We start from the raw sequence: 25,804 nt of genomic DNA, 5'->3' as shown, positions 1-25,804 counted from the left end.
TCTGTTTCTAGCTGGAAAAGCCAGGGGGTAAACAATGCTCTTCACAGTAGTTTGGCACCTTTGTCCTGAGATAAAAACCATAAGGGGGAAATATACTTATTTGGACTTTTCAGAACAGTAAAAAAAATCTGTGCTAAAAATGGACAAAGGATTAGCAAGGGGGTAGGTTGCTCAGGATTATCTGTCTGAACTAGATGGCATGTTCCCAAGAGAAATTGGGCCAACTTCTTTGTTGGTGCAGCTGGATGCAAGTCAATGGAGAGGTGCCCTGTGTGGATGTTTATGCTGAGATTTGGTGGGGAGTTGAGGTGATAGAGAGGGAAGGTGCTAAGTGATGCTGCCATTGTGAGGTTCTGTTCCAGGAGAAAGATGAAGCTGATAGGAAAAGGGTGTAAATAAGAAGATGGAGTAAAGGAAATACAGAACTATGTGTTGGGAGGGTAGTGTGGGCCTGGTGCAGTGGAATATGAGGTTAGTGGTCATTTAACTGTGTTCTTGAAGAGTGAGAAATACAGGCCAGATAAGCAAGGCGGGTGCAGCAGAGATAGGGAGTCTCTTGTCCACATGAAATGTCATAAGCTTAATATTTTCCAGATTTAAATTCTGCACTTAAAATAATTGCTGTAGATAAAAGCTTTTCCTCACCCTCTCTCCTCCTTTATTTACCTCCCACGTTCCCTCCTTGTCTCCACTTGGAGACCTTGCTATTTCACTGATATTTTCCAAATGTAAGTCAAACACATCCTTCCATTTGCTGGGAGGATTTTAATTCAAGAGCCTGTATGAAATCTCTTCCATCTCTCTGGGACAGCAGTCCAGTGTGTTTAGCAGTGAGCAGTGAAGGTACATCACTGTACCCAAAGATTCTGTAAAATTCAAGATAAAGCCACAGAGGAGCACCCAGCCTGTTTGGCTTTGGGTAGAGAGAAAGAGAACAGAGCTTATTTACTTGTGTGGTAGTGGCACACTAAGGAATGCAGTGCTGTCAGGAGCCCAGAGTGAATTAAGGGCAGAGGAACTGGCTTACACAACAGACAAGGGAGTCAGGCAAGCAATAACCTCTAATAATCAAACCACAGACCCAGAGACACTGCTGTGGATCCAAGCCCAGGGACATTTCAAGTTCCTTGTCTGTGTCTCTGGGGAATAAGAAACAAAAAAAACCAACAACCAAGCACAACAAACTTTTTTTCTTACCAAATATAAATTTGTTTCTGAGTGACAAGCACATTTCTAAACCCTGAAATTCCTCTTGGCATGCTTTTTAATTAAATAGGAATCGTTATTATCCAGCAGTTCTTCAGGAAAGACACCAAGCCAGCTTCATCCCTGGAGTAAATGGGCTGAAGTCAGTAGACTTTTACTCTGGAGGTTTATCTGGAACCCAGTATCTCCTTGGCATGCACCCATAAAGAAATGCTGTTTCCAACTGTATCCAAATTTATTGGTCTCAGCAGTATTCTGGGATGAAGTCTGGAATTTACCACTCAGTTTACAGTAGATGCAATTGTTGCTTAGTGGATCAGAACAATAAGGTCTTTGCTGTCCCTGATACCAGCACAGGCAATGTTTCCCTTAATGTCATTCCCAAAGCATGGGTGCCAGGTGCTTCCAGAAGCTTTCAAGGATGTTTATTCAGTGACAGCAAGCACAGAAAGACCATTCCACTAAGCTGACAGCCCCAACCCTGTACTCATTGGAGAATGATGGCAAATGCAAAGACATCTGGAATAAGGTGACCCCACTTTTCCTGAGCAGAGTGTATCTGCTTGGATGATCCTGGCCTTGTTGATGTTAGAGGGCATTTTGCTATTCCACCCCTTTCCTGACCAGAGCATCACCTGAAGGGTCTGTGGGATCATAGCAGAGTCTGTATGTGCAAGAGGCTGTTGAGGTTTTGGGTAGGAGACCAGCATAAGACTTGGGTTTAATGTGGTATAAACCAAACAGATGTTAATGGCAGATGCAAGTCAAGTGGATAATAGGTAGAAAACTGCCTTAGGTTGTTAGATTGGCTTGGGAATGGAGCTGGCTTTGGGTGTCTAATGAAGGCATAGTTAATGCAATAGCTGGGGGGGTTGTCTGTGCTGGGACAGTGTCCCTGTGCCAATGTGCAGCACAACACTGAGCAAGTGTCTGCCATGGGCACGTAGAACCGTGAGGCTGCGTTGTGTCTGGGCCGTACTCTGCACCTGAACAGGACCTGCATGGAAGCTTAGCCCTGGCAAAGCTGAAGTGATGGCAACCATCAGCCTGCCCCAAGCCTTGGGCTGAGCCTTAGGGCAGTCTAGGGAGCAAAATGCAGAGGATGAGGGTGGATTCCACATCTCCCCAGTGAGCTGAGACTCTGGTACTCAAAGCATTTCCCCAAATGCTCCCATTTCCTCACACTTTTGACATAAATATAAGTCTTTGCCTCCCTTTTGCATCCATACAGTGTGGCCTGAGGAGGAAAGGCATGGGAAGCTGGGCTGTTAATTGCCCACTTAGAATATACATACACCATCTTACTGACTTTTATACTGCAGCTTTGTGGTGTGGCTGGCACAGGAGGGAGGTATTTGTATTGAAGCATCTAACACCGGTTTCAACTTTAAAGCTGCTTTCTGGAAGGAAGCATGGAAGAACCCAGCAATTTGTTTGGCTCTCTCTGTACTGCAGCTGACCAGAAGTTTTGGAAACAAAAAGCTGGATGGAGAGAATACAGAAAATGTATATTGAAACCACATGAAAATCGTGGCTGAACTGGTGGAAGGCGGGGGGAGGAAATGCATAGATTCTACAGCCACCCAGGAGAGTCACCAAACTCCCTGGTGCACACTGGCTCAAGGGAGGTTGCTTACAGGGGTCCACATAGTCTGATTCCCACCCACTCCCCTGTGCAGGAGGCCCAGTTTCTGCCATTGTGATGATTTTGGGTGAAGACAGCACGGGGTCATGACTCATCTGAAATGTTAGAGAGACAAAGTGAGAGAAGGAGCTACAAACGTGGGAGCAGCAATTGCTTACAGGGGTCCACAGTCCCTGCCTTGGGTCAGACCTGAGCTGTGGAGGCAAGTGCTCACCTGTGTGTAACAGGGGAGGTTTCACTGAGTTTATGGGAGCTTCATGTGGTGTGTAACATCTGAGCACTGAGTCTGTGTGTGCTGCCACAAATGAGCACCTTCCTATATAGCCTGGTCAATCCAAACCCATTTGGAGGTAGTGCTGCTACATAGTGTGTTTAAAGTTAGTGTAAAGAACAGAACTGACTTCTCTGTGTATGAAGGGCAGCAGGAGGCTGAAGGCAGCCTTAGTAGCCATCCAGAGTGCCCACAGCAGTTCACTGTGCCTCTCTGCCTCCTCTCAGTCAGATCAGGGTGGGTTTGATACGAACATCATGTTCTATATCTGTCTGTTCTGGCATGGAACCTGAAAGTAGCACAGCAGGAGCAGTTTGCCTTTGTAGAGAGGGGTGTGTGTGTGTCATGCACTTCTCTACACAGGCTAATTTCAGGTAGCCCAGGATGATGAGTCACTACCAGAAAGTTAAAGCCAAATTCTCCAAAGTGCCCATCAGTTCCAGGGTGGCCAGACTGACAGATCTTCATGGAGTTCCTCTTTGAAAAGCGCTAAGCTTTGTCCTCTGAGTTAGGAACCTGGCCATTTGCCTTTAGATCTACCTAGACTTAAGATTCCCAAACCTTTTTACTTGCTAATGCATTTCTTAAAGGCCAGATAGATTAATCTCAACCAGCTTCAGCACCTCTTGTTCCAGACCATGAGAGATACTTTACACAGAGGTGGCTCTGCATGGGTGGTAATTAACTCAATAAAAATTACTACTTTCATTTTTTTTTTTCTACCCCTGGCCATGGAAAGCTGGCTCAGCCCAGCTAAGGACAAATAGGTCTTTAGGACAGTCTTGCATGACCAAAAAAATTCACTGGCCATGAATGAGTGAGAGCAAGGGCTCCTGCATGGAGCTGGAAGTAGCAATGACTTTTTTTCTTCAGTCTAGAAGATGGATTTCATTTATATAGTCTTCCAAAGAAAGTGGGTCAGACACTTGGAGCAAACCCTGCTGACTCTGGCCTCGTGCATCACTGCAAGTCAACCAGCCTAGGCAAAGGAATGACCTTTGCAGATGCTCTGTTTTGTCATGTGTTCCCTGGAGAACTGCATGTCAGCCCCACTCCATAGCAAGCTGTACCAGGGGTAATTAAATGGAAGGTCCTCCCCCTGCCCAAGTCGTGTCTTTCATAAGTGGATGACTGACCTGGGCTATGATCTGTATTAAACATGATTTGTGCATGTCAACATGAAACCTTAGGTGTGGGACAGCCTTGACATTAAAGAGTTTTAATGAGTTAAAATTGAGATTCCTGGATCCCCTTCCAGGCTCACAAAAGAAGTTGACTCCAAAGGATGGGTTAGCTTTCCAATTGGACTTCAGTTACCTCTTCCTACTATGTCTAGGAAGAAGAACGTGTTGTACTGCAGAGGAAGACAGAGGGACAGGCTGCTGCTTGTATTAGAAACTTTGAAGTGTAAACCAAATCTCCAAGGATTTACTGGGTGCTTAGGAGATATGGCAGGTATGGAACAAATAAAAAGGAAACCTTCCTTTACCCAACTCATAACTTGGGCTATGAAACGCTGTCACAGGGCTTAGAGGAGATCAAAGTTAGGTAAGTGTGTGTGTGTGTGGGGGGAAAGGCAGGTTAGATGGCTCATAGTTAATGCTTTGAAAACCCAACCAAACCCCCACATAGCTTATTAGGCTAGCAAAGCTACCTGTTCTGTATGTTCCAGAAGAGCCAAGGTAAATAAGGACAAAACATCTGCTTAGTTAATTGCATGATCTGTCTCAAATTTTAATATTAATTAGAGATAAGTCTTTTATTTCTTATTCAAGACCAGTCTGGATGCTGACCTGTGCGCCCTGTCCTAGGGACCCTGCTTGGGCAGGGGGTTGGACCTGATGAGCTCTAGAGGTCCCTTCCAACCCCTACAATTCTGTGATTTTATACTGTTTTCTCCTGTTGCCCTCTTTAAATAATGATCTGTTCCATCTTAAAGCAGACACACTTCACTGACAAGAACCATATTGCCCCTATTTATCATAAAAAACTCCAGGGAGAGTCACTGAGTATGTGCTTGTTGGACGCTGTAAACTGGTGGAGTTTTCTGGTCCCCCAAGATGGAAAACATCCTGGACACATTCCTGGAATATGCAGACTTTGGCTTCAACATGTGCTTGCTTGTGCCTGAATGGCTACAGAAACTTCAGGGCAACAGAAACCCAGTTGTCTCCAATGCTTTTCAACTTGTAGGAGAGGGCTATGAGCATTCCTCTGCTTTTACACTGAGACAGAACCATCTGCTTCTCTATGTATCTGTGACATCAGGGTGGCCCAGGGTCCGTGTCACTCACATCCACGTTGAGATCAGTGCTGAAAAGTGACCAAGGCAAAGAATTGCTTTTCTGTCCTGAATGTTCACAGCTGAGTGTGTAGAAAGTGCTGACAACTACTCATGAAGTTCCTTCCTCTGTCAAGAAAAGCTGATGGCCACCTCTCCATCCCCCAGGCCCTCCACTTCCTAGAAAACAAGGCAGCATTGCAAGCTTTTTATAGCATGACAATGATGTAGCAGGTACTTCTACAGGTAGCAGGTACTTCTACAGGTAGCAGGTACTCCTCACCTAGCGAGCAAACACGGTTGCTGAAGGATGATCTTTTTCTTCCTTCAAACTCAGGGACAGGAGACACAGTTGCAGCAGCAGCAATCTCTGAAATGCCTTGGGGTTATCAAAACAATTGCAGCACACATGAACAAACACTTCAGCCTTGCCAAGCTAAGCTAGCTGAAGCATTTTGCTTGGCTGAGCGTGCTCCCAGCTGATTGCGTTCAGCAGGTCCCTGTGTGTCATCTGGCGATGCAGAGGGAAGGAGAGAGGTGCAGCCCAGAACAAAACGTGGCAGACTCGAGCCTTGTGTGCTGGTGTGGGCTGTGTCCTCACCAAGTTCCCTGCAATGGCATTTTTCTTTCTCAGACTTGAGTAGTTGTTTGGGTTTCTGCAAACTGAGCAGGTGTGAGGTGCTGCCTTTGGGCTCTAGGACCCTTTTTTTGCTTCTTCCTGGGCTGTGATAGAAAAAAAACTTGATGTGTTTATAGAAATCAGCTAGTGTGTCTGCATGTTATAGGGGAAGGAATGCAAATGTATGAAAAATAAAGCCATGTCTTCACTTCCAAGTCTGTAGTCTCAAGAGCTGCTGGTGATACTGGCTGAGAAATGGCGTTTGAATGCTTAGCTGGACCAAATGTGTTGGACAGATTATCCTCAGGTTTCATGCCAATGCAAATGAGAGAAACTCCACTGAAACCCAAGATGTTCCACCAGAATAATGTTAGAGAAGGGAATCAGGCCATTTCCTGTAGGTGTTTTATCAGATATCTGAAACTTTTCAGCAGCCAATAGATTTGGATGAAGGGCTTGGTTCAAAGGGAGGCCTGCTGCCAGGCATCACCCCTCACACTGACCAAAAATGTACCTGAAACATGGTTAGAGAGGTCACCTGTGTATTTTAGTGCTGTACTTGCTGTGTCAGTATTTATTGTGTCATGTAGCAGATCATGCTGGTTCCATCTTAGACCCCTCCTTTCCCCCTCACGCGGGCGGTGGCTTTACGGCCTAGCCCAGGCTTCTGCTGTGCCAGATCTGAGCCTTGCTGCAGATGTAGGATGCACCCACCACGCTCTTCAAACATCATTTCACGCTCCCATGAGTGCTTTGTTCTTCTTTGCACACAAAGATTCCATGTGGATTCCTAAAGCACAAAGATTCTTCAGCAGGGTTCCCCCTGAAGGCCTGAAGGAGCACTGGAGGCCACCATGACCAAAGCCCTGCTCCCAGGAGTAGTGGCAGAGCTCTGCAGCCATCACTGCAAACAACACACTGATCCAGCCCCAGTCTTGTCCCTAGCCAGAGGCACATGCTCTTCATTAATGGCCACATTGCATGACTCGGGGTTTGCAGAAGAAAAGCAAAACAGTGAGCTCATCAGAGCAGGAAAAACACGAGTGAGAGAAATTGTTGTAAATATTTATATCTTCAGGGCCTTTAATGTGATTGTCATTTTCCCTTTCTGCATTTAAGCAGCCAGGCTGTTACTGGGAAGGACTAAGGGTAACTTTTAAGCCTACCCATCTGTAGTCTCTACAACTAATACCCAGTCCTGAGAGGAGCTGAGGATGCTCAGCATTATCTCTGCAGGCTCTCAGCACCCTGACACCATCTGACTCATGGCCTGGTGTGAAAGAAAGAGCTGCCTTGCCCAGATGGACTTAAACCTACCAGAGAAAACCCATCCCTGGGGCAGCTGCATTGCCAGGACTGGCTGGATTCGCTCTGTTGACTGCAGTGGCTGTGCCTCGGGGTGCGTCTCGAGGAAGCCAGAGATATTTGACGTGCCTGTATGCAACTGCTTTCCCTTTGGAAGGCTCTGCTGTTGCTTTTGGAGTGGAGGGCTGTGATAATAGCCAACTGCCTGCTGAGCCCTAGATGCAAACTTTTTGCATGAAATAATAGCCTCACGCCCACATAAACTTAAATTGTTTCTATGGAGAATATCCTGGACTAGTTTAAGAACCTCACCCAGCTTACTTTATTGGAAATCCTGGGAGAGCCTCAAATGTAGGTTCATTTTTTTAAAAAAAAAAGCTTATGAGAGTGAGCCACGTTAGTCTGGTGATGTGAAAAGCATTTTTCATGAGGGTATGGGATGGTGCAGCCTTCTGGAACGAAGAGCACGCCTGGAGGCAGGGGCTGGGGGGTTTATTGCTGCTTTCTAATGTCTCCAGGACATTTTACTTCACCTTGGTTTTGCTTTCCAGTCCTTGCTCAGACTGTAAATTATTTGAGGCAGAATCTGTACACGTGTGCAGTGGCCAGTAGAGGAGACACCCATTTGAGCAGAGCTGTGTAGGTGCAATAGCGATTCTACCTGTTGCTTCAAGCCAGCACTGACTGAGGCTTCTACCCAGAGGTCAGGAGGCTGGAGAATCAGTGATAGGACTTTGAATTTGCTGTTTTCTCACATAGGGTGGGGGTCACCTACTGAGCAGTGTGAGTCTGGAGCTGCAATTAGGGAATGCCTGCGTGGCCAGGCTTTGGAGCACCTCCCATTTCCCCCTTACTCCCAGTGACTGACACCAGTAGCACACACAACCACGTGCTATGGCAACCAAGTTCAGGGATGTTCACAGCAGAGTATCCTGTTGTTTTCTCATTTTTTTTTTTAAGTGACATTTGAATTGTGCTGAAGAACAAAGTATGGATTTACTAACCTGTCTCTCTTTGATCCTTCTAGATCATCAAAGAGCCTCCCCCACCTCCTGCAGAAGACAGCGAGGTGAGTAACACCGACCACATAGTTTCCTCAAAGTTAAGGACAGGATTTTGTTCAGTCTCCTCACAAGAGGTTGTGGATTCTGCTGCATGGCAGAGTATGGACTATTTAAACCTTTGTTCTCAGCTTTGTAGCCTTAAACTCAAGAGCCTTAAACTCAAAAGCAGGGGCTTTTTAGCTGGTGTCTGCCATGCGTGTTTCACTTGGCTTTCTGGAGAGGCAGAGATGTGTGTGTGTGGGTTGTTATTTGACTGTAGTTTTATGTATACAGTTACTCCATGGAGCAGGTAGGGAAGGAGAACAGAAGCAGATGATTCTTCCACCTGGTCAGAACAGCACTACAGAGTTAGGCTGTGATTCACAAAAAGGACAACTCCTAAGAGTATGTTTAACTTTGAAGTTAATGGAACCTAAACATATACTTAACTACCTTCCTGGAGTGGCAGGGTAATGATTTTGATGGCTTAGAGTATATAAAAGCTCTTGGCAGCTGAGTGGTAACTCACAATGCTGATCCCTTGGACTACAAGGGTTAGTGAGCCACTGCAGCCCTTGGCCTCTGCAACGTGTCTGAAGAGAGAGGACCAGATTCTGAGCAGATGTAAAACCCTCACTGAAGCTGTCATGACATCAGAAAAGCCACAGTAGCCAGGGACATTTTAATGGAAAGAAATGGTAAAAACTACATTAAAGCCTTCATCTCAGTTCTGCTTGCTCTTTTCAGATGAATCTAGCAAGAGATGGTTTAGAGCTATGTCACCATTGCTTAATTAGTACACCCTGCCCAGAAACATGCCTGGTTTTTCATCTGTCTCTTCCTACGTCCTTCTGCGTTCAGCAGGCAGTGAGTCTGCCCTCACTGCTTTACACATGGGGTTTCATGAACAGTCCTTGGGCACGTTGATGTCAATGGGAGTTTTTCCATTGACTTCACTGGGGTTTGGATCAGTTCCTCTTAACTCTGCAAGCAAGAGAAGACGTAGAGCTTTGCCCAGGGTGATTTGGTTGGTTAGTTCGCCTTGTTTTCTGTGTCTAGAGACAAACTCATTGCCTGCTTCAGCTTGCAAGTGGAAAAGCTTGCTGAAATGATCCTCCCTCTACTCTGCCTTAAGTCTGGCCCAGTGAGTGTGCTCTGTGCCAAGGCAGAGAGACACCCTCACAGCTCAGAGGTGGAATTAGACCTAGCTCCTGCCTGCACTGGGCACTGTTTTGTTCAGGGCAGCTGGAGCCAAGGCTGGTATTAGAATCTCCATCTTGGTGGCACTCATCCTGTTCAAAAGTGAAACTCCAAATCTGAACATTCCTGGACCCAAGGGAGCTTTGCACCTGGATTCAGTGCTCCCTGTGCTTTTCTATGTGGGCATCTGTCTTCCTAAGGAGCCATTTCTGTTTGGGCTGTATGTAAATCCACACTGGCTTTGTTAGCTTCAACCCTCTGAAGGAAAAGGGAAATATTAACCTAAAATTGCATGTGCCGTGTTCTGCATCCCACATTCCTCCAAGCCAAGGGATTCTATTGCTGAAATTAATTAAAATACATAATTCTGGAATGTTGGCTCACTGGCCAAGGACTGGATGGGGAAATCACATCTGTACTAAGAGGAAAGGTGTGCTTTGTATATGAGGAAGCTGCCTGGCCAACCAGTAAGTGCCAAAAAAGCAGAGCACTTGCTGCAAAATAAACCAGTTGCAGCAGACTGGTTACGTTTGCTTCAGGTTAAGTTTAGTTTAACTGGTGTAAAGAAGTTTCTGGAGACGTTACATTTTCCTTGTGGCCCTGATTCTGACAGAGAGGAACAGTCTGTGGAGCTCTTGGGGTGAAACAGCCCTCAGTTCCTCTGTCTCTTAGCTTTCCTTTAGCAAAGTATTTGCCACTGGCTTTCTATTTTAAACTGAACTGGTCTTGTACTGTGGAGAACAAGGGGCAAATCCTCTTTGTACAGAAGCAGAATGCTGTTCAGCCTGCTCTTAGGCTTGCTCCCCATAGATGTTGGCTTTAAATGCAGACTTGCCCAGGCCTTGGTTGTACCCAGAGCAGGGCACTTAGTGGCTGAAAACTTGTCTTCATCTTGTAGCTGTGGTTTGCTTGGTTCCCTGTTAACACAAGAGGGGATCAGCACAATCTTTTGGCTGTTATTCTTACTCTTTTGGGATCCTGGGGTGGGGGACTTTGGTTACAGCAACATGGCAACATGCGGGGACTGGTTTGATGCTACAGTTTTACCTGTACTTTCCACCAGAGGACATGCCCTAAGCTCAGTGCTCAATTATCCCATAGCTATCTTAAACATTTAGCTGACAAAGGTGTCTTAAAAAGGAAAATACAGTTTGTACTATTTTAGAAACTATTTCAAAATTAGTAAAGCTTACTGCCAGAGGAAAAAATAGCAGAAGCTCTGAAAAGATGTGTTTCATAGCTCCCACCTACTTACATAGAGCCTGGTCTGCAGAATGGCACTGGCAGGAGTGTGGTGCTTTGGTTGTATACTCCATACTCCAGATTTTCCACTTTGCTCAAACCAAACAGAAGGTGATGTTGATTTACTGTGATCCAGTCTTTCTTAGGTGTTGTTGCAAATAGTTTTCTCCCTTGCAGAAAACCTAGCAACTGCTCATCTCCTCCATGAAACAGTGCTAATCCCTGAAGCAGCAGCAGCAGCATTATGGTTACAATAAGTTTGCTTTTTATTTTCCCCCTCCTCTTCTCCCAAAAATCTTGGCAAAAAAAAAAGACAAAAGGAATTCTTGCATCAGCAGATTTGGGAGCTGAGGCCCATATGTCTTTGCACTGCAAGGAGAATGCATTATAGTGTAACAATGAAGGGAAAGTAGCCTTGCTGTCAAACCCTAGGGTTTCACTGAGCTCTGCTTGAAGGGCCTTTTGAGACCGATTGGAGACACGCTGGCTGTTGGTGAAGGAAATAATTATTGGCTAGAAACTTCCAATTAATACATTCAGAAATGGCAAATGTCATCAGCTTACTGCTGTGCTGCTCGGACAACACAGGATGCTGGAGGAGGTTAAGCCCAGCTGAAGGACAGATGGTTTTACTTACAGCCAGGAAAGGTTGAGTTAATGCCAATCGGAAGAGGTGAATGCCTGGAGGAGCCAGTGAACACCTTTCTGGCCTGTGATTAGTCACTGCTGGTAGATCAAAACCACATTCCTCTACCTCCAGTGGATAGGAAGGCTTTTTCTAGCCCTGGTGGAGAAAGACACAGCTGCTTTTATTCAGTGTCCCATCACCTTCAGGCTGGGTTTATTGAAACAGCTCTTTCTCAACTCAGAGCAGAAGGTTACCATGAGGCTGAAGCTGGTTCTCACTGTAGAAAGCCACAACAAAACCAACCCAACCTATGGGGCTCAGCAGCTTCCAACAATTTCCTGTTTACCACCTGACCCATGCCAGAGGTCTGATGCTCATCAGTCCCACAGAAGGGCAGACTCTGAGTGCTGTCAGAGGGGGCATAAACTGGAGCCCTCCAGAGTTACCCCCAGGAGCCACACTCTTCTCCTTGCTTCCTTGCCTTGTAAACAGAGACCAGGCAATGCCAAAATCCACTGCTGTAGCTTCATTTTCTGTCATGACAGCACTTTCTCCCACAGAAGGGATTTGAAATCTGTCAAAACCCAATGACCAGAGCATGTCCTTTCCTCATCGCTCAGACCTGGTTTTTCCATGCTGCTCTATCACCCAAGCTCCACAGTCACCCCTAACATGGTACCAGAGCCAAGCCACCAACCAGCCAGTAATTGGATAATTCTTATGTCTGTTGTCATCTTACCCACATACACCAAAGCAAACACAAGCCCTGGAGAGAAAGGATGGTTCAGCAGCACAGTTACGGGATGCTGAAGGTAATTATCACTGTCATGGAAAGGAGGAATTTAACTCACTGCATGGCAGCTATCCTTTAGCCAAGGGATGAAACTACCTGTTAAGGTTGAACCAGTTTGATCTTGGTGAACTAATCTCTTTCTCACAAAAACTAAATGATGGTGAGGCCAGAGAATGGCTAATGGGGATTAATCTGCTGGGGGAAGCTGCTTGCACCCTCACTTGCTGGTGTTTATTAATCTTTTCCAAGTGGTTTTCCTTGCTCTTCCTGAAAAGCCTTGCTGGGGAGGTTGCACAATAAACTCCAGAGAAAGGATCTGATAGGAATGTTTGGTAGACACCAAAGCAGGAAATGTATTCTGTTATTCTTGAAATAAAGCCAGGTCACAGGGGTATGCCAGCTCTCTTCCTTCCCATCTACTCCCCTTGTGCAGCAAGTTGTGGAAATATGGGAGGAGGAGAAAAGGAACCTTTCAAGAAATGGGCATTTGGAAGAAAAAGGTTTGGGATGTTACTGGCAACAGCTGAAGTGTAGGTATTACACCATGGAGGTGTGGACTTTCCTAGCTGAATTTCATGTGAAATATCCAGGCAGGCCCAGCACAGCAAACTTGGTTAGTGTAGAGGCTGTGGAAGTTGGGTTTAATCACATCATAGAGGTGATGGGAGTGCCAGTGTTAACTCCTCTGACCATCTAAGACCTTATTTCATCTGCCTGTAGCTTGGTGTCAGAGCTGTATGATGGGAATAACTCAACATCCTTTCTCATCAAAACAGAAGCTTAACTGTGTCCATGTAGTGCTTGGCACTTGGAGGATCTGACTTCGGGCAGGATTGTTAGGAATCTACACCATAAATAAACTAAGAGTTTCTGTGATCAGTAAGACCAAGACTGGTTTTCTAAGCACTTGTGTCTCAAGGATAAGCTCTTAAATGTTAATTTTTTTGGTGCCTCATGAAATTTGAGCTCTTTCTTCAGCCTGGTGCTTAGTTGAGCACTGGTAGAACATTTTCTCATAGATGCTCTTGTGACCTGTGAGTATTTTCTGACAATGCTTTGCAGTCTTGGGCCAGCGACAGGCAAAGATAGGAGGAAAACCAAAGTGATGTTCTTGCAGAACTGCTCAGGGATGATTTAGTTTATGCATTTGTGACTTAGATGCCTGTCCAAGTAGAAAGCATAAGTCTGCCACAGCAGGCAGAGCTCTCTCAACTCTAAATTCTGATGAGGTTCAGGCATTGCACAGACAACTGTGAAAATAATTATATGAGCAGGGAGAGGGCTAAGTTGTCCAAACTTTTTTTGTATCTGGCCAAATTTAATTTGAATCCTTACCCTGAGTGGCTCAGATGTCCCTCGTGGAGCCTGAATTATCCTTGTGTTACCCACAGATGAGGTTCCCTCAGGTCAAGGTCAAAGCGTACAGAGCCCGGCATGGACTCTGAGATAAACACAGATCTTTGTTTTCTGAAATCCAGCAGTGATGAATCTGGAGCTCTGACTGTGAAATGTAGCTCTGTCCCACTTCTTATTTTTTTTTAAAAAGAAACTCTAGCTCCATCTAAAGCAGATTTTGGGAGAGGAAAGATGCCAAGTTCTGTACTGCCAGTTTCCAGCATCCTTAAATGCACTTCAATTTTCCGGGGCTGTTTTTTGTACTGCTCTTGGGTCAGAGCTGAACTTCTCCACTTCTTCCTCAGGCAAAACCCCCATTGTATCTAAGCATAGAAAACTCTGGGCAAAACTGAGCCAGGATGTGAGAATTCATCCCTCTCTTATTGGCTTGTGGACAAGGCAGTGAGTAAGGCTGCTGGGCATGAGGCTTGTACACCTCTCTTCTTGGTTTTACTGCTGCCTCCCTGCCCTGACCCCCACGTTTCCAGTCTCTTCCCTTTAACCACTCACGTGTGTTGGGAGCATATTGGCCAAGTGTGTAGGACATCACTGGTGGGTTTGCTTCTTTTTCTTTTAATCCCACCCCCCCCTTGTATTGCAAAATCTCTCATGCCCTTCAAAACATGTAAACAGACTCATCCTGAAGAAAGCTTGTGACTCCTTTGTTTTTCAAGTGTCCACTGTTGTCTTCTGGTGCGTGTGCTGATTCTGTTGTTGTTCTGGCAGAGACACCCCTATCTTAGATTGAAGTGACTTGCAGGGCTTTTAAGGGCTTGTGGGGAAGATTTCCTAAACCTTGGTATTTCCTGTTGTGAGAAGTCCAGTCTGTGCTAAACTGGAGAGAGAGAGAGAGAGAGAGAGAGAGAGAGAATGAGAATTGCTGAAGGAAAATATTTAGATGGCTTTGATTCCAATTTATTTAAAAAAAAAAGTCTTCATGGAAAAAAAACTTCATGTGGAGATATTAAGTTCTTAGGCTGCAGCAAAGAGCCTCAGCAGCTCGAACCAGAGCAAGAGAAAGAGGTCGGCTGTGAAGGAGAAGAACCTTGTATTTATGACTCAATTCTTCACTCTCCTTTTAAACCAGGGCAGATCCTGCAGCCCAATGTGCGTGTGTTTTGAAAAACAGAAATGCTTTTGTTTGACATGAAAAGCATAGTTTGTCTTGGATTTCCACCCCCTCCCCCCTCTTTTTTTTTTTTTTTCAGTTTTCCTATTGGGGAGTTAAATTTCAAAGTATTTTTGGCTTTTCCAGTTTTGGAAAGCTCCTGAGTTTTGGAGTTTTGCCAAATCCCTGTGAAAAATTAAAGAAAAGAGAGGGGCCATATTTCATCTCTCTCCACATTTTTTCACAGGAAATAGTTCTCATTTTTGATGAACTCTGCTTTTCTGCTTTGCCAGTTCACAGCCTGAGGTGTAGGAATTAAAGGGGAAGGCACTGTGTAGGGCAGAGTGTATGCAAAGCCCTTACGTAGTGCAACAAAGAACGCAGGATACACTGAGTTTGCTTGCTAAGAACACAAGGCATGGAATAAGCTTGTTAGAACTTCAGCTAGACTCATTTTAAATAAACATAAGGAGATTTTTCTTGATCTGTTAATATTGATTGTGTTTGAGTGTCAACGTGATCCTCTTGAATTCGTTCAGCGTTGTGCCTGGTGATGTACCAGAGGTTTCTGCCTCCTCTATGTGAGGGTAGAACACATTCAAGTTTGCCCAGAATTGAAGTCTCATTTTTCACACAGGGCCTGGCTTTCTGCTAGCATAATCCCATGAAAATCCCTGAAGCTACATGGACTTCCACAGGCTCCCTAGCTGAGGCTAATTCCATTCTTGTAGCTTTTCCATTAGACTTTTGCATCCGATTACATTTGGCCACCTCACCTCAAAATCATTGCATCTTCGTGTTGGCCATTCGTAGTGGGGTCGTTTCCAAGTGTACTCTTAATTTGCCTTCACTCAGGACCAAATCTGACTTACTTTCCTGCTTTTCCCCCTGGTCTGTGAAACCTGAACTCCACCACCATGATCGATCGGGTAGGGAGCTGTGAGTCAGGGAACACTCCTTGGAGCTGCAGCTGTTGTCTCCCTAATCACAGGCATTACTGAAGGGATGGCAAAGAGGAATGTTGAGGTTGAGCTGCTATCACTCAACCAGACTTGCAGCCAAAAGACCCTCTTGAGTTATGCCAAGTGCTACTTTGGTGGCTGTGTCAATTTATTTCCCTGAATTTAAGATGATGAAAGGGGGAGTCTCCTTTAAAAGAGAAAAAAGGGCAGGGAAGCAAAAATCACATTCATACTGGAGCTGGACTGTACCTTTCAAGTGGTGGTGTTTATACCATGAAACATTCTCTTTTCATAAGTGTGCATCCTCTGTAAAAATAACCAGTGAGAAACCAGAACCGTGCCTGTAGTGGCTCTAGCAGGCTCACGTGTGACTGTTTATTCCTTTGAGCTCTACTCATGCTTCTTAACAGCACAACCTTGCCTTTGGTTTTGTAGGAAGAAGATGATGATGGCCTTCCAAAGAAGAAATGGCCAACAGTTGATGCCTCTTATTATGGTGGACGAGGAGTTGGCGGCATCAAACGAATGGAGGTAACTGGATACAAGTTCATGAATCAGAAGACCTGTGATATCCCCCTGCAATTTACCCAGAAAGAAACTCAGGAGATTGGCACAAGCTTCATTCAGTATTTTTGTACATCTGAACCCCAATTATTTTTATATAGGAATATTTGAGAGCCAAACATAGATTCCTTCAGTTTGGGACCATCTCTTTTCTTCTAGTAGATAAAGGTCCTGGTCTGTCCCTGGGATGCCCTGGCAGTCTTGCCATACAAATTGCAAGGAAATATTTTTAGGATTTTTTTAAAACCTTCCCCAGTCTCACAGTTCTCATCACAATGACGTGGTTCAAAGTTTGGGCTCTAGTCTAGAAACAAACTTCACAGCCTGTTGCTCACTCCTCACCTTGGATTTAGACACTGGGACACTGCCCAGAACCAGGCTCTAGTTATTACCTCAAGGATGTCACCCTCTGCAGCAGTGTAATATGCCCTGATGCCATCTTTACAGGTGCGCTGGGGAGAAAAGGGCTCTACAGAAGAAGGTGCCAAGTTAGAGAAAGCCAAGAATGCCAGGGTCAAGATGCCAGAACAGGAGTATGAGTTCCCTGAACCCAGGAACCTTGTGAACAACATGCGCAGACCTTCCTCTCCTCGGAAGTGGTACTCTCCAATCAAGGTAAGTCCAGCCCAGGGTTGTACTGCATAGGATGTTTCAGGAGATGTGTTCCACGTGTTTTCACATTCAAGGTGAAGATATAGAACTGTCTGCAAACCTCCAGATCCTGCTAAAGTAGCTGTGCATGGGGGAGTCCTACCAACCACGTGCCTAGGGAGGTGCTGCAGAGAGAAGCCACATAGGGCAATGGGAATTTCCTACCAGGCTGATCAGGTTTTGGATTTTGCATTGCTTTCTTAAACCAGAATATGATACTGATTTCCTCCAGTCTTGTAGCTACCTTCTGTATAAGTGCTAACAGACTTGACTGCACTTCCAAGGGCAGGCCCTTTAGTCCCCACTGTATATCCCCTGAGACATAGGGCATAAATAGTACCCTCTCTCCTTAAAAAGAGGAGAGAAAATAGGAAGAAAATTGCTGCTAAATGTCATCAGGGAGAGTTGTCCTCAGCAGATGGATGATTGCAGTGCAGCAGATGGATGTCTGCCAGCAGGCATGGGTGATGGCTTGCTGTGGGGCAGCACGCTCTCCTCACAGGGAGGGTATGCCCTGCAGGAAGGGTTTGGCTGAAGTTCGAGTGTGTCAGATGTGAAAGGTCAAATTCTCATTGATATCAGGCCACATGCAATGCAAAGTTTCCCAAGGGTTGCCCACAAGAACTGGGAGCGCTCTCCTCCTCTGCTGTCTGCATCATCCAAGGCGTGGTGTGAGGGTGCTCTGGTGTCACAGAGCTAATCTTTGGCATTCAGGACAAATTAAGCTTTCCTCAGGAAAGGAGAACAGTTTAGCCACTGTATAGCTGCTCTCATGAAAAGAAAAAAATAACCCCACACTCCTCTTTCTCAGGTTTAACTCCTGGGAAATGCTAATACCCTCCTCATCTCCTTTCAGCCTGGGACTATTTGTAGCAGCGCTGTAGTTACCAGAGTCAAAAAGACTGAAAAGGCCCAATTTGTATCCAAGTGCAAGTCCTGCACCACCTGGGTGCTGGGTTCCCTTTTGGAAGGGTGGAGATGCAGGTCAGGGACTTGGAAACCCTCTGCAGGCAATTTATCTGTGAGCGGTTTGCAAACAGGGAGGGTGTAACTGGGGGGTTGTAAACTTTTTGGCACATGGAATCACAGAATTGTAGGGGTTGGAAGGGGCCTCCAGAGATCATTGGGTCCAACCCCCCTGCCAAAGCAGCTCCCCAGCTCATATTGCACAGGTCAGCATCCAGACAGGGCTGGAATCTCTCCAGAGAAGGAGACTCCACACCCCCTGGGCAGCCTGTCCCAGGGCTCCCTCACCATCACTGGGGAAAAGTTCTTCCCCATGTTGGTGTGGAACTCCCTGTGCTCCAACTTGCAGCCATTGCCCCTTGTCCTGTCCCCACAGACACTGAAAAGGGGCTGGCTAATTCCCCCTGCATTCCATGCTTAAGATACTTATAGACATTAATTAGATCCCCCCCTTAGTCTTCACTTCTCAAGACTGAACAGCCCCAGCTTATTCAGCCTCTCCTCATAGGGGAGATGCTCCAGTCCCTTAATCATCTTTGTAGCCCTTCTTTGGAGCTCACCTTAAACTCTTTCTGGGGAATGGGGCAATGCCTCACTGCTGGAAATTGGAGAGGTTATTCTCCCATTTTCTTCCTCCACAACAGCAATCAGTTTAATCAGACACATTCTATTAGCCAAGTTCTTGTAGTGCAGCTATATTACCCAGCAGCACACCCAGGATTCCCTGCGCTGTTTCATCACTGAGCAGCTCCAAGCAGTGCCCAGAGGAATTTGGGCAAGTCACATGTTTTGGCTTTGTCAGTCATTGATCCTGCAGCTGGTTCAAATCCAGTGATGGGAATGGCAAAGATGCACAAGGGAGCGCGAGCGCTTTCCGGAGGATCCGGAAATGGGAGCCTCTTTGAGAATTTGGTCCAGTGCCTTCTCTCTTTTCCCCCTGAAAGATTATCATCTAATAAACATATCCTACCAACAAGTCATTTGCAATTGTGTTCTAATGACTTCAACATGTGTTCACGAAGGTTGTTCGTTCCCGCAGTGGGACAGGTCAGAGACTCGACTGTTTTCAGCTCAGAGTGGGAAATGCAGTCATTGCCATCCCATATAGCAGCTCCTTTGTTCCTGAATGCATCGTGTTGCCATTTTGCAGCAGTGCAAAGCATTTGTAGAACACTCTCAGCCCATCTGGGAGAGTTTCCACTCTTCCTGTGTGCTTGTGGAAATGACCTCATCCAGCTTCTTTTTGCGTGCCGCAGTCAGAAGGGTTCACAGCACATGAAGCTCTACTCTAACCACTGAGGAGCCGACAGAAACACTGATTCTAGCACAGAGAGCCCAGAATACATTCTCAGGCACCAGGGATCCATGTGGGTACTACTGCCTCTCAACGTTAGTTCAGAGTGAGGTCCTTTCCCATAGGACCAAACTCCCACTGCTGAGTTTCTCCCCTCTTCCTTCACCAGCTCATGCTGTCAGATTACAGCCTTCAGTTAATTTTCAGAGTTTATTCAGCCTGGCAGGAAATCAGACCTGAACAGAGGAGGCAAGTTAGCTGATCTCTGTCCCAGCTGGAAATTCTCAAGTTCCAGAGCGGGTTGGAGAAAAGATTCAATGTGTGTAATGGACTCCTGGGTTCAGGTCTGACTAGGAACAGCTTTTGCTTCATAACAGCAAGAATTCCATTATAAGGGGGGCTACAAAGATTAGAGTATCTGACAGGTGATACATATTCTTAATTCCCCTAGAAATATCTCTCATCTCCCATTCAAATTGTATACACTATAAGGACAGTTCCAATCCAAGTCCCACACATCCAAATACTCCCATAACTTTTGGGTGTTCCACATCTGGATAATATTTAGCAGCCTGAGTCTGTCTGTGGACAAGAATTTACCTAATTATTAATTGCCACCATACCCTTTATTGAACTGCACCCAAAAAAACAGTGTGCCTGGATGGGATAACTGTATCCACTGCTTTCCCACGTAGAGTCCCGAGCGCTCATCAGAACCAGGGGGGATCGTTCCTGTGAAGCAGGGGTGCTGCTCTTCACTCTCACTGTGCAGTAAGAATTACCAAAATTGGCAAAATCCATCAGCACTCTTGGCAGAAGCTCTTGTCCTGAAGCTGTGAGCGGATGAAGAGGAATTTGCATTGTGTTGTGCAGGGGAAGCCATCGCATCACACAGTGGTAACAGGCAGAGGGAGGTGAGGAGGGATAGCCTATGAGGTCATTGGGGCTGCACTCCCAGCCAAAGCAGGGCTGTTAACTTCACTCTATCCTTCACTGTTTTTTTTTCCAGTCTGGTTTTTAAAATAACATAGAGGCTTCCACCACTTCTCAGGGGGGAAGATTTCACAGACTACCAGACCTCACCCATAGGAAATGTCTCCTGATACCCAGCTTAATTTTCCCCCCAGCCCCACGCTCCAAGCGCACTCAGCTCCTTTGGTTAAAGCAGATGTGAAATTTCCACCCACTCCACTGGCCTGGGTAAAACACCCCTTTGGAAAGTAGATAAATATGCATGTAACAAGCTCCTTTGTATAAAAAAAAAAAGCCATTGGTAAAGAAGGAAGGCAAGGAATTAAATCTCAGGAACAGTGAACCAAGGTAGGTTGAATCTGACCAGGAGCCAGGAACTTCACATTTTAGAGCCAGTCATCTTGCTTGTTCCTTTTCTCCACACAGCCTTTACTTAGAGCATCCTGCCTTTTGTCAGTTTATCTGAAGGAGCTTTTCTTCCCTCCCTTTGTTACTCTTCCCAGAGTAACATCTATAAAGTAGATAGACTGCTGAGAGTGGATAAAGTGCTTTTTGAAATGCTCCAGGGATTTATCTGCTCCCAATTGTGGCCACTGGTGCTTCTCAGGTTGTTATTGTTATTTTTTTGCTGCTGCTGCTACTGAGCACGATGCCAACTGGAGTATCCTGCTTTTGAGATATCATTTCAATGGTTTAAAGGTCAGTGCAAATACTCCAAGGAGAATGACAAACCTGCAGACTTCATAAGAAACTCACCAAACCCCCAGTACCCCTGACACAGGGAGGGGTGGCACTAAGTGTAGTTGCAAGTGAAGGATCATGAAGGACCATGTCTCTTGCCTTAATTTGGTTCAAGACACGCTCCCTGCTTCACCCAACCACACAGCTCTGCTGTGGTTTGGTTAGCAGCTTTCCTCCTACCTCTGTTTCTCCCTCTGCTTTTATCTACCTGTCTACCTAGCTGCCTCTCCTTTCTCTCTCCTCCTCAGAGCATTCATAGTGCTTGTTGGACTTCAAAAGGACCACTATTGGTCTCTCAAACACCATGCAGAAAGGTTCACCAACAAAGCCTCACGTGCAGGACATGCCTCAAGGCTGAGGTTGAATGAGAACTGGTGGTCTCAAAAAGAAACAGGTGAAGCCTAAGTGGAGGCTACTTAGACATCTCTTAAGCCATGGCACCGTGGCACATTTTCTAGCCTTTATCTCTGCTGTCTTGATTACAAAGCTGATGTGGCACAGCTTACTTGCTGGAAGGGAGCCAAGGGCAGCTTGGATTTATAGGCAGCTTACAGAACTGCCTCCAGCTGACACCACCAGATCCTGGGTCTCAGGAGCACTCCAGGTATCAGGTCATTCACTAGCCCAGGGCAGGTGATCCAGTGATGAATTAACCAATCAGTTGGGAAGAGAATGCATTCATGTCAAAGCCGTGCCTGAAACTATGCCCTCCTTCAGCTGCTCTGATCGTTTCTTCTTTCCAGACTTCATACCTAGGAGGACTCAGAGCTTTATTTGCCTCCAGACATTTTTATTTTCTCTTTCCTCCAAGCAATCTTGTGTTTCAATTGCAAAGGAGTTCCCAAACAGACACAGCCCATCCACTGGAGAGCACAGGAGTGTTTATGTTTCCAAGTGAATGCATTGCCATTTTCATTTCCTCAAGAAACATCTCATCTTTTCCATGACCCACTCTCCCTCTCTTCTACCCAGATGTCTTGGGCAGACCCTGAAGCTCTATTCAAACTCCCAAAGATGGAGCTCTTGGCTTTCCCCAACAAATCTTGGTAGGCTTTTGGAAATTAGGACTGTGGGGTTAAAAGGGATTTTTTTTTTTGTTCCATGGAAAGTTGTTGTTTTCCCTTTGGTTTCCTAAAGGAGCAAATGGGAGGGAAAGGTACTAAGTTGTCAGGGAGAACAGGAGATGAAGAGGTTCAGCCAGCTGATTTAGGGGGTGGATGGATTGGGATAGACAGGGGTGGCTTCCCTTTGGACTAAGATTGTGCTGTCCAAATGTGGAAGTGTCTGACAGAGGAGTTTCTTGCTTCTTCCTTTGAGAACAACAGACTTTCCTGGCTCTCACCTTAGGAAGTCTTTTCCCCAGTACCCTATGGAAACAAGATGTATGTAGTCATTCTGTCTGTCTGTCTCCACCCATGTATCCCTCCAACTCCCAAATAAGCTTTCAACCATTGGCTCAACACCCTGGTTGAGGAATATAGGTCTCCAAGAGGATTATGGACCTAACAGTTTCTTGAAAAAGGGAAGAAAAAGTCTCTCTGTCCCCATGAGAGGAAGCATATGCAGGAGTGCATGGAGCTTTGACTTGGATGGCAGAGGACCCTGGCTGTTGGGAAGGTCTTGCTGTCACAGACACTGACGGTCACCATCAGCCCTGAGACCCCAGGCTCTCAGGAAGGCAAGGTTCCTTACTGCTGAGGAAGCTGCTCCTCTTTTCCCACCACCACTGCAATATTCACCTTAGCTTTCCATTCACATAACTTAGTCCCATGATAGCTACACGAGGCAATTCTCCCATCACAAAACTTTCACAGTCTTTATAACCAGGAAGCAGGTAGTGATCATACATGAGTCTGAGTCCAGTCAGGGGTAGCTAGATTTTTGGGTTTGTAAGCCAAAAGTAGCTTGTCTCCATCTCTGTGGATAAAATAAAGCTTCCTGGATATTACTAGTAGGGGTTCCATTTGTGGTGCCTGCTCTTGTATCAGTTGTATCAAACACATATCAGGTATTCAGAGCATCCAGAACAATCCTAGTGGAAAGCTTAACAAATTCTTATAAATCTCTAGGAACAGTCCAAGGCTCAGATGAAGTTTCAGTATGAAAGTTTGATAAATTCATCTTACAGCTTGGAATATTGTCTGTAGCCTTCCACTGAGCCAGCCAACGTGCAGCACTGGTGTAAACCCTTCTGCAGGTCTCCCAGAAGCTGAATTCATTTGGAAAGGGAAACTATGGCCTGTTACAATGGGGATGGAGCAGGGAACCCTTCAGCAGCTGATGTATGTTTCAGAGGAGATGAGTCGGTGGATATTTCTACGTTGCAGAGCCCTGTGCTGCTGCTCCTGTTCGGCTCATTTGGAAAAATAACCCCAGGCTTGGCATTTTGTGTCACTGCTGTGTGTCAATCAGAAGGGAATGCTTCATCTGCCTTTCAGGGAGGGTCTGTCTGACCCCCCCATCTCAGCCAACTCTCTGTTGACAGGAGATTTCAACATGTTGGGCTTGGAGAAAAACTTGTCTGGGTCTGTGCATGTGAGTTTGGGCATGAGACCACCCAGTGAGGTGGGATTTGTTGGGCAGCTGACACCCAGCCTACAGGAACGGAGAGCTTTGAAAGATGTGTGTTATTACCTGGAAAAGATGTAAATCTTAACAGACTCATGGTGTGGGACTAGGGAGGTTGTCTGGGAGCCAGCTCTTGCTGGCGTGTAGCTGATGGGAACGGTGAAGTGGGGAGTTACACAGCACCTCGCTGTGATGAGCTGTCTTGGCTGTGTGGAGAGACAGCCCTTCTGTTGGTCCTCCCCAGCAGATTGCTGTGACACACAAATCACAGTTATTTCCAGTATGTCACAGTGGTCACCCAGAGCTGGAGGCAGAGGAGGAGGAGCAGTTAGAAATGGGTTGTGTAAACTCACCCACTCGCTTTCTGTGCTGATGGAGTGTTTTGCTGGCAACTAGGTCAGGAGCTGAGTCCCTATTGGACTCTCAGCCCAGGAGGTATCTAAGTCGCCTGTTACCTCTGGAGGTTGTGAGATAAAGGCTAGACACACAGATACTCCTGGCTGTCAGACATTGCTGCCTATTGCTCATCTGGAAGCCTCTTCCTTTGCGCTTCCAGCACGTTTGGAGCCAGTTTCTGTGAGAGAAAACCTCACTCTCCAGCATCTCACACAAGCACAGCAAATGGCTAAGTGAAAAACATGTAGGTCTAAGTGGTGTTGTCCCCACATGGGTTCTTGTGCAGGAGGTAACACTGTCTGTCTTTTCATTGCAGGGGAAATTGGACGCTCTCTGGGTCTTGCTGCGGAAAGGTTACGACCGTGTTTCCGTGATGCGCCCGCAGCCAGGAGACAAGGTATTGTGCCTCAAAATCATTGTGTGTTACAGCTAGGGAGAAATGAAATCCTTCTGAAGGTGCTGACAACCTCTGCAGACACTCGTGACAGCTCAGAAACCAAAGCAGAGTCATGGCTGTCAGCTTTGGTTGCAACTGCAGTTCAAGGGGGTTTAACTGATACCGTTTCAAATATGAACACTGTGTGTGTGCAGGGACAGAAATACCCATAGAATCACAGAATCCCAGACTGGTCTGGGTTGGAAGGGACCCCAAGGATCACAGAGCTCCAACCCCCTGCCACAGGCAGGGACACCAACCTCCAGGCCTGGAGCTACACAAGGTTGCCCAGGGCCCCAGCCAACCTGGCCGTGAACACCCCCAGGGATGGGGCACCCACCCCCTCTCTGGGCAGCCCCTTCCAGCCCCTCACCACTCTCTCTGTAAAGAACTTCCCCCTAATACCTCCTCTAAACCTTCCCTCCTTCAGCTTCACTCCATCCCCCTTGTCCTGCCAGTCTCTGCCCTTTAACAAGCTGATTCCCCTCCTGTTCCTCTGCTCCCTTCAGGCACTGGAAGGCTGCAATGAGGTCCCCCCACAGCCTTCTCTTCTCCAGGCTGACCCAGCCCAGCTCCCTCAGCCTCTCTCCATAGGGGAGCTGCTCCAGCCCTCTGAGCATCTCTGTGGCTCCTCTGACCCCTCTCCAACAGCCCCACATCTTCCTTGTGTTGGGCCCCAGCTCTGGACACAGGACTCCAGCTGGGGAGGGCAGAGCAGAGAGGGACAATCCCCTCCCTGTCCCTGCTGCCACCCCTCTGCTGATGGAGCCATCAAAGATCCCAGTCCCATGTTGTTCTTAGATAACATAGCTACTTTCGAGTAATTACCTAATTAATTCTAATGAGTAGTAGGGAATATTTCTTCCTGTTTTCCTTCATTAAAACCTTGCGTTTTGATGTAACGCTCTGAACAGCCATGTAAACAGATGGATCTGGTTTGCTACAGAGATTTAAACTTCACAGGCACTTTCACAAACCAAAGTTTGCAGCACGAGGTTTGGACTGATGAATGTGAGGGAGAGGAAGTGTTCTCAGAGGTTTCTAGTAAAAGCTGTGGTCCTGCAAGTTTCTATACATCAGTGTGTGCTCGTGGGTGGGAATGGAATCCACCCATCAGAATGGACTAATGTTGCTTTAGGGCAATGATACCTCATCTTCAAGGTACAAATCTCCTCCTTTTCAATGGAAATAAATGTCTGGGTGCTTTCCAAACCATTTCAGGAGAGTTATCCCCAGCTATCTCCAGAGGTACCTTGCTGAGTGCTGCTCTGGCCAACATAGGGACACGCAGCTGGGAAAGGAGCCTGAGAGCTGCACCTGAGCTTTGCAAACTTACCCTGTGGTCAAGGTACACAGTGTGGGTGGATTGAAATCCCTGTGGTAGCCATAAGACATCCCTTAACTCCTTGCAATGTAGATGGTTACACCCAGTTGCTCATGGTGTAGATTCCACATCCCTCTGAGCCTTGTCTGTGTTCACCAAGTGGTAGAAATGTCAGGCAGTCGGTTTACACACCT

General features: G+C 46.3%; 1 protein-coding gene across 1 annotated transcript in view; it reads left to right on the top strand.

The window, feature by feature from the left end:
- Nucleotides 1–25,804, top strand: part of ANTXR1 (ANTXR cell adhesion molecule 1) — a gene marked incomplete at both ends in the record, with an annotated part of 98,014 nt that overhangs the window by 56,740 nt on the left and 15,470 nt on the right. The window contains 4 exons of the mRNA XM_084273938.1: nt 8,355–8,396; nt 16,134–16,229; nt 16,710–16,877; nt 24,167–24,247. Coding sequence (XP_084130064.1) covers nt 8,355–8,396; nt 16,134–16,229; nt 16,710–16,877; nt 24,167–24,247 — 387 coding nt within the window. The remainder of the gene's footprint in view (nt 1–8,354; nt 8,397–16,133; nt 16,230–16,709; nt 16,878–24,166; nt 24,248–25,804) is intronic.

Source organism: Gallinula chloropus (genome assembly GCF_964237585.1).
Source record: "Gallinula chloropus genome assembly, chromosome: 21".
NCBI classification, from domain to species: domain Eukaryota; kingdom Metazoa; phylum Chordata; class Aves; order Gruiformes; family Rallidae; genus Gallinula; species Gallinula chloropus.
This window is presented reverse-complemented; position numbering and strand designations above follow the sequence as displayed.